The 12,836-nt window shown below is 40.9% G+C and overlaps 1 protein-coding gene across 1 annotated transcript in view; it reads right to left on the bottom strand.

Annotated features, from left to right (window-relative positions):
• IQCE (IQ motif containing E) overlaps positions 1–10,615 on the bottom strand; it is a gene marked incomplete at its 5' end in the record, with an annotated part of 36,477 nt that extends 25,862 nt beyond the window's left edge. The window contains 10 exons of the mRNA XM_019542152.1: positions 3,354–3,403; positions 3,844–3,916; positions 4,132–4,202; positions 5,069–5,116; positions 5,681–5,782; positions 6,504–6,574; positions 7,322–7,453; positions 7,935–8,072; positions 9,309–9,351; positions 10,559–10,615. Coding sequence (XP_019397697.1) covers positions 3,354–3,403; positions 3,844–3,916; positions 4,132–4,202; positions 5,069–5,116; positions 5,681–5,782; positions 6,504–6,574; positions 7,322–7,453; positions 7,935–8,072; positions 9,309–9,351; positions 10,559–10,615 — 785 coding nt within the window. The remainder of the gene's footprint in view (positions 1–3,353; positions 3,404–3,843; positions 3,917–4,131; positions 4,203–5,068; positions 5,117–5,680; positions 5,783–6,503; positions 6,575–7,321; positions 7,454–7,934; positions 8,073–9,308; positions 9,352–10,558) is intronic.
• Positions 10,616–12,836: the final 2,221 nt, after the last annotated feature.

Below are 12,836 nucleotides of genomic sequence, written 5' to 3'. Positions count from 1 at the left end.
TAATTCAGAAAAGACAGGACTAACAGCACTAACCTGAGTCAGGACTAATGCTGACATGCATCATATAAGAAACTCTCTCACACAGCTCTTTCAGTACACTACAGCTCTGACCTTCAGCAGCATTTGCTATTCCGGTCCTTGGCCTCTTGAGGAAAGACTGACAACTGTGCAATCAAGAGAAACTGCCCTGACCATTGTCTTTTGGAGCCAGAACAAATGAGTACAGGAAGAGACCTAATGATTAATTTTCACCTGTAACCTACATCAACTGTGATGGCTTTCAGCAGTAAAAGGCAAGTCTGTTGTTAACTCACTGAGTGCCAGACCCAGGAGAAATAAAAATATTTCTTTTTTTACAGAAAATATATTTCTAAAAGTAATAAACTATATTCCATTTTTTAATTCATAATGGGGGAACATAAGGAACGTACAGAATGACCCCCAAAATAATTCTAGTAAATTTCCATTGGTTTATAAAATTATGCCAGAGATTCCAATGATTTGTTGCATTTAAAGCACAGGCACATTGTGAGTGGGTGTGATATCAGCTTTGAAAGTTAGTCTTTCTTACCATAGAAGAACTCTGCCACCACCTTCTGAGTGGCTGCACTAGTATTCTTGAGTTTGCCCTCTTACTGTAACTTTACTTATATGTTATTTGCTTTCATGATATATATTAAATTTAGATAGTCTTACACTGATACTTGGAAAACAACCTCAGGTGTCTTGAACTCCTTGACTTTTACTAAAAACACCTATTGCAAGCTTCTTTAAGGAAGTTTCCATCATTTTGTCCTACCTCTGAATCTGTATCTTCATTACTATAATCTCCTGGGATACTATCTGGACAAATTTGAATTTGAATTTACAGTTATATCTCTTCCTTGAAACACAGGTGCTTCCAGAACCTATTGCAACTCTACCTACCAGCTAAATTGGCTATCATGATTTTTTCTTCTATTTTTTTTTTTAAATAACAGGGGTTAACCATTATTTATAATTGGTCAGGTGGAAGCAAGCATTATGTAAGCTTCCCCGCCAGAGCGTGATAACCTCAGTCATGACCTGTAACATTCCCCACCATCCTGTTACTATTATAACCCTGGTATTAGACTTCTAAAACTTGCAGTTGTTGCAAATTATGTCATAGCTTCATGATGTGAAAAACATCTGAAAAGATCTAAGCTGATGTGATGATACCCATTGTGCCTATGTCTTAAATTTGACTCCAGTCCAAGTGAAAGATAAATAGTACATTTATTCATTAACCCACTCTATCACAAAGAGTGCATCTTTGCAGCAACTGAAAGCACATGATTCTTTGGTTACCGTGGGCAAGGCAGTTAGGGTCTTGCTAAATAACAAAACTGATTGTGCTCTGCTCCTCCTTCTGCAAATCTGATTGTGCCCTTGATTCTATTAAGTCAGGACTTCTGAAAATTGAAGAAAGGGGGCCTCTGTTTGACAACCTCTGGATTGAAGGACTGAAGAAGACACTGATCCCATCTCTCTTCAATGGTGGGCTGTGACTTCCTCATGATGTATCTTACTACCAAGTCTTATACTTAAACTCTCTACAAAACTGGTTTCTAAAAGGCCCAATCCTTTTCCCATTGAAGATGCAAGTTTTTATCACAATCCCTACTGGACCTATTATTTCTTTCTTTCCTTTTCTCCCAGTACTAATTCTGTCTGTTCTGCTAATTCTTAGTTCTGTGGACAGGTTTACTATGCTGGTATTTAGATTTACTGTAATTACTGAGCTGCAGTTTGGATCTGGATTTGAGATTTCCCTAAATGCATAGCACTGGAGTTTTCATCCAAACCAATGCCTAGGCATAATGCCATAGCATTTATTGTGAGTTATTCTCCAAATGCTCATATGGGAAATGGGGCTTCATATATATATATATTTTTTTACTTGCCATATTGATTTTTTTTAAACCTCAGCTATGAAATTTTCCCCATCATACACCCATCTTCACCTCTCTTCATCAGGGTCAAGATTAGTACACTGGCCCATGAAACACCTTTCTATTCTACTACCACAACATCTCTCAGGTACTACCATTATTCAGCCTTAGGTACACAGTCAACCAATGGATTAATTTTCATTCAAATGCACTTTCCTTTAGAAAAAGAATAATGGCCACAGCTATGAATAATACCAAGTATCTAACAATTTCATGATAAGTAACATTGGGACATTGAGATTTCAGAATGGGGACCGCCTGCAGATGCTACCGGCCGCATCGACGGTGAGGGGGGCGGGTGCGAGCAGCAAACACCTGCAGAAGCCAGTGGCAGTGGCCAATCTCAGTGCATTGCCTATGCACTCAAATAAACTGGGAGAATTTTCCCAGGTTTGTTCTCCTGATAGAGAAGCTTACCTAGAGCCACAAGTACAGACATGCAAATGCTGAGGCTCTGAAAAGGGAAGAGCTTGCAGTGCTGAAACTGTGCAACCAAGGAGGGGCCCTATGCACACATCCCAGTATGCTCTGCAGACTCCCTTAATCTGGCTGGCAACAGATGGCAGCAGTGCTTGGCTAACTCAGACTGCCCATGGTCATCCTGTATTGTCAACTTGTACAGACGTTTGCTCTCCCAGGAGAAACTCTCCTGGGAGTGATTGAACATGGGTTCTTCCTAAGTTATTTTTCTCCTGAAGCAGCCATTTTTACTCTGGGATAAAAAGCCTTGACTTCTGGACACTCATGGCTTCTAGGAGAGCAATGACTTGAATGTCTGTATGAGGCCCCAGTATCTCTGTGAAGAGATGTTAAGACAACAGAATGCTTTCTTCAAACTAAAGCAATACATTTTAATGTACAGAGAGACAATGTTAGAAGTAACTGAAAACACAATGTGCTAAATCAGAGCAATCAAAAACATGGCAATTAATTCTTAACACGTCTCCCCATAGAAGAAAAACCTTTCTTCTTCCCCCACAGTTCAACTTCTTCGCCACTTACCACCCCGCTCCCCCTGCCGCTGCTAGCGGCTGCAGGTGGTCCCCGCTCACCGCCACAGTGCCCCTCATCGCGTGAGGCACCAGTCATTCACGTTTGAGTGTGCAGACACAGCCTGAGGGTTTCTGATTTTAGAATGAGAATTTAAAACTCTAACTGAGGTAGATGGCTTTGATTTTGCTTACTAACAGCCCATAATACACAGAGTGGAGATAACATGACAAGCATGCTGTGAAATCAATGAAGACCACAGGGGAAAACAACTCCAGAAACAGTGAGATACAGCATTTTACATATAGTTGTTTGCCATCAGGCAGTATGTGCACAAATTGTGTACCAAACCCATATGCACGTACATGTGTTCAAAAGAAAAACACATACTTTTTCCGCACAGCCTCTGATTTTGCAAGGAGGGTTTGGAGACGATGAATCTGTAAAATAGGGAAAATAGATTTCATTAATAGAAACATACACTTGGCATGGAAAGGATTTAGATGTACGGAAGCTCATGCTGCTAATGTAGTAAGCAGCATCTGGTAGGTCAAAATGAGAGCAAAATCCTTGGGTAATAGCACAGATAATGAAGCCTGGCAGAAAACAAGGGTAAGATCCTGTTACCATTAATCCATGTGCTCATGGCTGTATATTCATTTTATTATTTGTCTTGTTTAATCAGAACTGAATTTTTTCCTTTTCAGAAAGGCTTTCACAAGTGAGCCTGTTACAAGTTTTTTTCAAATGTGATGTTCACGTACTGACAGGTGCTAGGAAATGCTAGGAAACCAATCTAAAATTGCTCAAGGTTTCTACCAAGAGTCTACAATGGAATTTCTCTTCCCCTATACAACAACCACATCCTTGCCCAACATACCTCCTCATAGTAAGTCTCCATAGCAATCCTCATCTCTTCCAAATTCGTAGTCTTCACATCTGTCTGTAATTTGCTGAAAAATGAGGAATATAGCAGTAAAAACTGCAACCCTGGCAATGTACAGAGTTTACTAATTATTTCTGGGATGGGTGTAAAAAGTTTAATAGTGCTTATAGTTGAATTAATCTTCTTCAAGGAATAGAAGAATTCAGTTCAAATGGGAGAAAGTAAGCGAAGGGATTGTAAAGCCTAAGTCAAATACATTCCCTTGCCCCTCAAAAGCCATACGTGATAGTGTTATCTTTCTCCTTGCACTGCTGTTCCAGCTTGAGAATCTTCTGTTTTAATCCACTGATTATCTAGGCAAAAGAAAAAACATATCTGATCAATCCTAGAAGAATGCCACTGTCAGAATTTTAATTTCCCCATAATCCCATCTGCTCTTTATAAATTTTATGTAGCCATAAATACTCAGTAGTACATGAATCATGACAAAACAAACTGCAAGCAAGAGTGCTATCCTTCAAGAAAGAACTAAACAAATCAGATGCCTAATTAGTATGTTAAATGCAACTAAATTAAGAGTACAGTAAAAGTTGTGTTAACTGACATTTAAGTAACCAAAACACTCTATTAACCAGAATTTCTGGCTGGCTGGCTGGCTGGATGCAGGGGGGTGGAGGGAAGCTCGCTGCTGCCACCACGCAGCGCTGCCGCCACTCTCCACCCCCCACCCCCCTGCTCTGCATCAGACCAAAAACCCCCTGCCCTCAGGTAACTGGAATTTTTATATAACCAGCATCCCCTTACACCACTGATGCCATGTAACAAAGCTTTTACTGCATTTACAAACACTCTTCATAGAGAAACATGAAATCACTAACTAAAAACATAACCTCTTAAAATCCTATCCCTTCACGTTTATGGGTCATGGGAAAGAAACGGAGGACATAAATATACATTTACCTTGCTAAAATTAGGGCTGTAATAACAGGAAAAATACTGATGCAAACACATTCACCTAGAGAAAAAGGAAGGGTTTCTTAAGCTACTGTGAATCTTGGGTCTTTGTTATGATTCTTATATCTGACAATAACAATGACAGCAGTAACCTAGTTTCCTAATTAAGCTGCATTCTCTCTTCCTATCTTTTCATGCTTTTTCTATCTGTAAGAGTTCATTTTGAAAGGAGAAAGATTGAAGCTGAAGGTGGTGAAGCAATTACCCATCCAGTATCATTCTTCTCTGCCTGAGTCCGGACAAAGTCAGAGCCCTACATGAGAAGACAGACAAATCAACGTGCTACTTTGTTATATTCTTCCTCCTTTCTGCAGATTTTTGTCTCAGCTTCCTGGTCAGGAACACTATCTCACCTATCTCCAAGAAGTTTCTATGCCACCCATAGTGACTAAAGGCTTCTTGCTTATCCAGGCTCACCAGTCTTACAATACAGCATTCCTATTTGCTCTATAGCTGAGGAATTAGGCCCACATCTGTCAGCTACTGCAGATGCACCTTGGCTCCCTCCCACCTTCAGGGATACCGTGCATTAAGTGAGTTTCCTGAGGGAAAGCTTAGCTTTAACATCCAAAATGGCAATCGTCTTCTCCTAAATAAACCCATCTACAAAATGACATGCATAAGTTGTCCTGAAACTGAACTCTTCTCTTCCAGGTCATAGTTGGGTAGGAATGATGAGCTCAGATGCACAGAACAGAAATGATCTAGTATCAACTGTCTCTTTCAAACCTAAGATCACCCCTTCTTGCCATGGAGATACTTCAAGTAGAAAACAAAGGGGACAGCCACCTCCCCGCCAAAGGATTGCAGCACTCACCAAAAGCTGCTCAATCTGTCGATCCTTTCTGCTATTCTCCTCCTCCAGTCGTCGGAGCTTTGTTTTCAGACGATCCCCTTCACTTTTCTGAGCCTGGATTGTCTAATATGGAACAAGCAAGCAAACAAACAAATAAAAAAAAGTCTAAAGTTCCTCCTTAAATTCTGCCCAAGACCTGCAGACAGGCAAAAGTCAGAGGCACAATGAGCTTTTGTTAAACCCACAAGTCACTCCTAGACACAAGTGAGGATCACCAAACATAATGACAAGAAAGAAGCAAGAAAGGGACCACTGAATTAAATTAGGATCAAGTAAGAGGGGAAATTGCAGGGTTAGGAAACGATTAAAGAGAACAGAACTTAACAGCAGGGCAATTGTACACAAGTTTTCTGAGTCATGGTATTTCTTTACTGATATTTTCTCTAAACAGGTACCTTTTTTAGCTTTGTCCAGGAGTCAAAACCAACCTCACATCATCTTTCATGTTCCAACAGACTAACTGACTGACTTAATAAAACTAGGATGGGGACAGCTATGGGAGTACAAGTTGCAAAAGAAGCAAATTTAAATAAACCTTTTCATTGTTCAGCTCAGCATTTGTTCAAGGCTCATTCTGATGCGCAAATATCTTGTATACGTCGAGACCTCAAGACCAATGATATTTCCTTGAACAAGCAGGGTTTAATTTTCACCCTAACATCACTTAAGTGGAGAACCTTAGTGGCTCTTCCAGGTACAGGCAAAGGATCCTTTTGACCTGGTACCAAGACAGAGATGAAAGAGGGTATAGAACTTTTACTACACAAGTAGCAGATGGACACACCTTCTTCAGTTCAATAATCTCATCGTACATATCTTCCTTCTCTTTGTAGTCAGGAGTTCCAGGGATGTAGCCTACAGAAAAAGACATGCAAAATTAGGAAAACCCTTGACACAAGAGGATCTGAAAGAGATGCAGTGTTAAAGGTAACAAATAACAGTTGAAAAGCATCAACCTGAAATCCAGTCAATTTCAGAACCAATGCTACAAGTTTCAGATGCCAGTTTTTGTGGAAATTTCTTTTAAAAAATATTTCTCCTCCTCCCATAGCTATCTGAAAGGTTCACACAAAAGCAAGAAAATTAACCAGTCACTTGTAAAGTGCTCTCAAAGTCCACAAAATGTAACAGAAGAAAAAGAAAGAAAAAAGCACTTCTCCAATCTCTTTGAGTTATAGCAATGCTGGATGTTATGTGTAATAAGCAGGTGCAAAAATGTCAGAGGGAAGTGCAATGTTTGTTTGCAATTTACTTCTAAGGAATACAAAGTAGGCGTGCGTCTGAATTCTGTTTCTCATAAAGCCCAATTGATTTTTACATAGCAAGTGTATCACACAAAACACTTTATAGACAGAAGTAACAATGAAAGTCAATGCTTCATGTAGAGTTTCAGGCAGGCAGCCACATTATCTGATTTAGCAGCTAGGAATAGGGAGAGCTAGCATCATGTGACCAGCCAGCTCTCAGCCAGTGCTCTGCAAAGCACATCTTGATTTGCTTTGATTTTTCCTTTAAGCTGGAATTGCAGTAACCAATGCTATTACTACAGCAAGGTCCCTAAACAAACCAGAGTTCTTTCTGTTACACAGTTACTGTGCTCACCATTGCTAGAAGAACGCGAGTGCTTGGGCTTCTTCATGCCTAAAGCTTCCTTCAGATACTCTGGAGTGCTACTGGAGAGCTTATTCCGAATGTGCCCCATCTCAACGTCTGACTTCAGAGCTTGGTTCATACCTGTTAGTAATAAGGGGGTAGCAGAGATGGGGTGGGAAACAGAGCTAACCATACATTAAACTAACTCTGAACAAATGCAACAAAAGGCTCAGGTTGCTTCTAATAACCTCTAACAGAAATGAGTACACCAAAAATGTAAACTTTCAGTAATTAGATAACTCAAATTCAATTCTACCCAAGCACAGAAGAATAAGTTTTTTTTAACCAGGCATTACCCAAAGAGAAACGTTTGTTTCCCCAGAGTCTGAAGGTTAAACAATATTCAACAATGAACAGAAATTTCTGCAAACATTGAGTATTCAAAAAAGGCTCTGAAGCAAATATTTAAATATAAAATATACCCATGGGCTAAATGCATCCCAGGGATAAGCAGGCTTAACTTTGATTGGATTCAACAGCAGCTGTACCCTCTTGCACCACAGCTGTGATAGTATACATTGAAAAGTATAGTTTATAGATGTGGAAGGAATTCCTATACTACCTTGTTGCAGAGATCCTAGCCAAATCTGCCTTGTCGTGGCTGCTGGGCTCTCAAAAAATATGTTTCCTGTTCCTTTCAATGATCTCCCAAGTGCAGGCTTTTTAGAATACAGGCATGTGCTGGAACTGTATGGAGACTCTAAAGCAGAAAATACTTGAATGTTGCAAAACATCCTGCCCTTCCTTTAACAAGTATATCAGCACTTTCTCCTTTTGAAATGATATCTGTTGCTTCAAGAATCCCAGATACATTAAGTCCCAATATAAACCTAATTATCACAAAATCTTTATTACACCCAAAATCCTTTGCTTGTAGATACAAGACATAAAATCCATCTCTAAGACATGGTACCTAAACAGGTATGTACATTCAAACAATAAAATGGTTTATTAATGAAAGTACAGATGGCCAGCAAGAAGGATATTGCGTGGCTCAACAGAAGAGAACCTTTCTACATAGGCAAGTCAGCCACAACTTCTGTGATGTCAATAAAGGCATAGTCAGAGGTGATGCCACAAAGACAACAGGTCATATAAAAACTGCTGTTTGTAAATTGTTTATGCCATCATAGGCACTTCAGGAGAGATGAAAAGAGCATGCATGTGCATTTGCATGAAAAGAAAGGATGTGCTTGATCTACACCTAGCAAGGTAAAGAAAGAAAGTCACTGTTAGAGATATAAGATCATACTTATAAAAAAGCTCAATATCAAGCATGTATGAAGTCCTTTCAACATCTTATTGAAATCCCGGTAGGGGAAGATAAAGCGAGAGTTTACTCAGTTCACTGAGAATGGAACTCATTAAAAAAAAAAAAAAGTGGAAGTGGTATCAGCAGCTTATAGACATGAAAGATCTCCCAATTGCAAGGGGTAATTTGCTTAAGGATAGAAGCATAATACAGAATGGGCCACGTTAAAAATGGAATGGCAGTGCTTTAAGCATTCCAAAAACCTCTATGGTATAGAAACACTGTAAACTCCTAGGTGTCTTAGATGATTGCACGCACTGCTTTAGTACTAGACCCCAAGACTTCGGATTACAACTGCAAGGGAGAAAACACCTCTCCAAGGAAATCAAAAGCAAACAGCCATTTAAATTTGCAAACTGTCTGCTACCACAAAGGAAAAGGGTTGAAGAAGGACTGTTCATCAATTTGTTCCTAGGACATGGTTGTAAAGAAAATTATAAACTTCAATCTTAGTATTAGAAAAGTCAAACTTCTCCCTGTTATGGAACACAGCTCACAGATAGGAAGGCTTCATATCAGTGAGTAACACCACTGAAAATCACAGGTGTTTGTTATCCAACGAACATAGATGCCAAATCACATTCTATATAATGATTATATATAGAAGAACTTGATTACACTCACTTGGTGACTTTGGAGGCTTGTGAGAAATATTCTTTTTCAATTTCTGAAAGAAAAACAAAAAAGGTGTCCTGTATTTAAATGTTCACAGTCCTCAACAACTCAACACCAACTTTAAAACGGAGATAGAAGCCCTTTTAACGGGGATCCAGAAGTTGTCTAATGGAACAATATTAACTCTTTTGAGTGGAGAACCAGGACGATAGGGCACAAAAACACAGACAGCTAGAAATTCCCTTCAGCCACCCCAAATGATCTAGTTTTACTGAAGTCCGAATACCATTATAGCACCTACACTAAGCTGTAGTAAGTGAAACAAAGTGATCACACACCAAAACAGTGACCCACCAAAATTAAGTGGCTGCCCCAGAATAGTACATGCAACAAAACCAAAGCTGTTTTGCTGTGTTACACTTTAAGGCGCAATTAACCAATTAAGCAATGCTTTCAGTGGCCATCTGGCCAAATGTTCAATCAATAAATGGTGTAATAAAAGAGGAAGAAATTACAAAATATGTGTAATAACTTTGTAGCTGCTTTCCATCATGCTGTTAATTGAATGCGTGGCTAGGAGCCCCTGTGGCTGGGAGCCCTGGTGGCTGACTGGATCTCCCAACTGGGAGGGGTCCATGTGTATCCCCCAGCCTGGGAGCTCCTAGGTGATAGGGCAGGGGTGGGCAAAATGTGGCCCAGGGGCTGGATACAGCCCGTCAGGCCATTCTATCCGGCCTGTGGGGCCCCTAAAAAAATGAGAAAATTTATATTTATCTGCACTGGGCTGCCTGCCATGCGGCCCTTGATGGGTTGCCGAAACTCAGTAAGCAGTCCTCTGTCCAAAATAATTGCCCGTCCCTGTGATAGGCTCTCAGGCACAAGGGTCCACCAGCTGTCAGAGCTTGCTTCTTGCCAGTGCAGGAAAGGGAATTTACTTGTTCAATTACATGAGAATATTCTTGACACACTACTTAAGCCTCACACCTGGATGGTACTGAGAAATGGATTTTACAAACCATCTCTGACCAAGTATAAGAATTGTGAAAGCCAAGATAATGTTCAGAGTGACCAGGGACTCCATGTCAAAAACAATCTTTGCTGAGTTGGTACAATATAGTTAGTTCTGCTTGTAATGAACCTTTTAGTAATCAAGCACTGTAACAAGGATGTGTTGTGTGCAAGAGGACCGGTAACCGAAAAGATCTTTTTTATGCATCCACAAAAGACATATTGTTAAAAAAGGGGAAAAAAAAACTTACCATCTCTATGTCTGATTCACAAGTTGCTGCAGACAGACTGTCCTCTATCTGAGAGGGTAGATATGTATAACATAATATTTACTGCTCGCTAGCCATTTGGCTAACATATACATTCACGGAATTTAAATAAATATCCCACTAATCTTGGCTGAAATAGTCACTACAGCAAATTCAGCTGGGCATTCTCCCAGTCTTACTTTGCAAGGAGACATTGTAATTAGGATTAATTCCCTAAAGAGGCATCTGTGCAAGATCTTTCCCTAACAATTTGAAAACCTGGTTGCAACAAAGCCATTCATTCTCAACACAAGACAGAATTAATAGGTGCAAAACAAAAAAGGCAATGCAGGTTGCTGGATTCCATCAAAGGCGGTAACGTAACAATAATTTATAAAGTACACTATAAACGCCAAGAGACTCTCTAAAGTTTTCCTGATGAGAAATCTTATTTCTCATTAAAGAACACTCACGTGTTTATTTTGTAAGCACAATTATGATTCCCTTGATACCTACTCACTGGTGGGCTGGGCACTGCATGTCTGAATGCCCCCTTCTCAGTCCCTTTAGTTTTAGAGAAGGGCATGATATACCTTAAAGCCTGTCAAACAATTCTACATTTCATAAGTAACTAAATTAAAATGCTCATCAATATGCAATATGTGATATTCAAGATGTGATATTAAGAAAAGGTTAGCACAGCATTAACTAAACCCCACCCACTTAAGACGCTTTCTAGAGAGTCATCCTGAGTCTCTTGTGGTCCAGGATGACGACACTATAGTGGGGGCTACTGAGTCAGGCAGGGTGAGTACACTGTACCGATGACTGTATATGACTCTGGAGAATACTGGGTGCCTACTTAAGTTTGTATTCTATACTTTAGCACTTAGGATGCTTCACATATTCAACTGCTGTATAAGCAAACCTCAGAAGAACTCTGAGGGGCAGATATTGTCCTTGTCCCCGGAGAACACCCCTGCACGTTTGCTCTGGCGTGCAGCAAGTTGTGCCGGGTGGGGTAGAGGAAGCTGAGGCCAGGACCTGGGCTGGCCCCAGCAGCCTTACCTGGGGTCTTGGGGGCCTCCCGGGGTTGCAGTGGCAGCGACCTGGGTGTACGGAGCCTGGCCAGCACCTAGAGCATGGCTGTGACTGGTCAGGCTCTGGTTTCAGGTGGTACGTGCTGCCACCATGTGCACCATCCCACTTTTTTCTGGAGGTTTTTTTTAATTTGACACCAGGAGATGCCAGTGTCAAAAAAAATCCATGCTGCACTGCAAATTGGCAGCATGGCAAACATGCATATGCAGCACGTGCAGTTTGCAGCACCACAGCCAGGTCTGCAGCACTGCAAACCATATTTATGTGCTTGTGGGAATGTGCCCAAAGAAGCAGAAACAAAGAGTTTACGTGATCTGAGACCCAAATTACTCAGTGAGCCAGGAGAAGAGCCAGCATTAGAAGACAGAGAGCCCACTAGTCTGACACCTGAGGAAACCTGGGTTTAACTACCTGCTCTGCCACCGATTCCCCATAAGTCCTTGGACACATTGCTTAGAGCTAGCTCCACAAAGGGACTTAGATGTTGCAATGCTCAGCAATGGAAATACTTATGTTCTAGGTGCTGGACCCCCAGAGTGGAGGCTACAGCTCTGCATAAGATGCCTAAACTCCCTATTCAGTGCATATAGAGCTAATCATCTGAAGGAGATTCACAGCAACCAAAATGCTGGGCAGAGAACTACCTACTCAATACTGAAGCAAGGATGGGGGTCCTAAATCTTATCAGTTGCCTGAGGGGGTACAACTGAGATAGTGGCTCTGGACCCTGCCTGGGGAGGGGGCACAAAGAAGGTTGCCCCATGCAGAGCCGCCTCCCTGTTACCTCTCTGAATCCCGCTCCTTTCTGGGACTTAGAAACCTAACCCCACACATCAGAGAAGGGTCTGTGTCAGGTCAGGATTCACAGCCTAGAGCACTCTCCTAAAATTAAGCCCCCAAGTCATCCCTCTCAAAAAGAAGCAGTAATTGTTTTCTCTTAAAACAACCTCATCATCACTGGGTTTGTTGCCACCCACCTTTTCTCTGATAGCTCAGTGACTCAAAGCACTCAGCCAGGATGCAAGGGATACTGGATAGTGTGTGGCAAGAGCATCCTCCGCCCTTGTTGTGTAACTGTGTATAGAATTATTTGTGGCTGAAGAAGGAGCAGGATTCCAGCACCAAGTGATATATTTTATCCAATTAATGTTTAATATAAATAGTATTCCCTGCAGAAAGA

This window comes from Crocodylus porosus, unplaced genomic scaffold, assembly GCF_001723895.1.
Source record: "Crocodylus porosus isolate Cpor-Errol unplaced genomic scaffold, CroPor_comp1, whole genome shotgun sequence".
NCBI lineage: Eukaryota > Metazoa > Chordata > Crocodylia > Crocodylidae > Crocodylus > Crocodylus porosus.
Note: the sequence above shows the minus strand (reverse complement) of the source record. Positions and strands in the feature narration are given on the sequence as shown.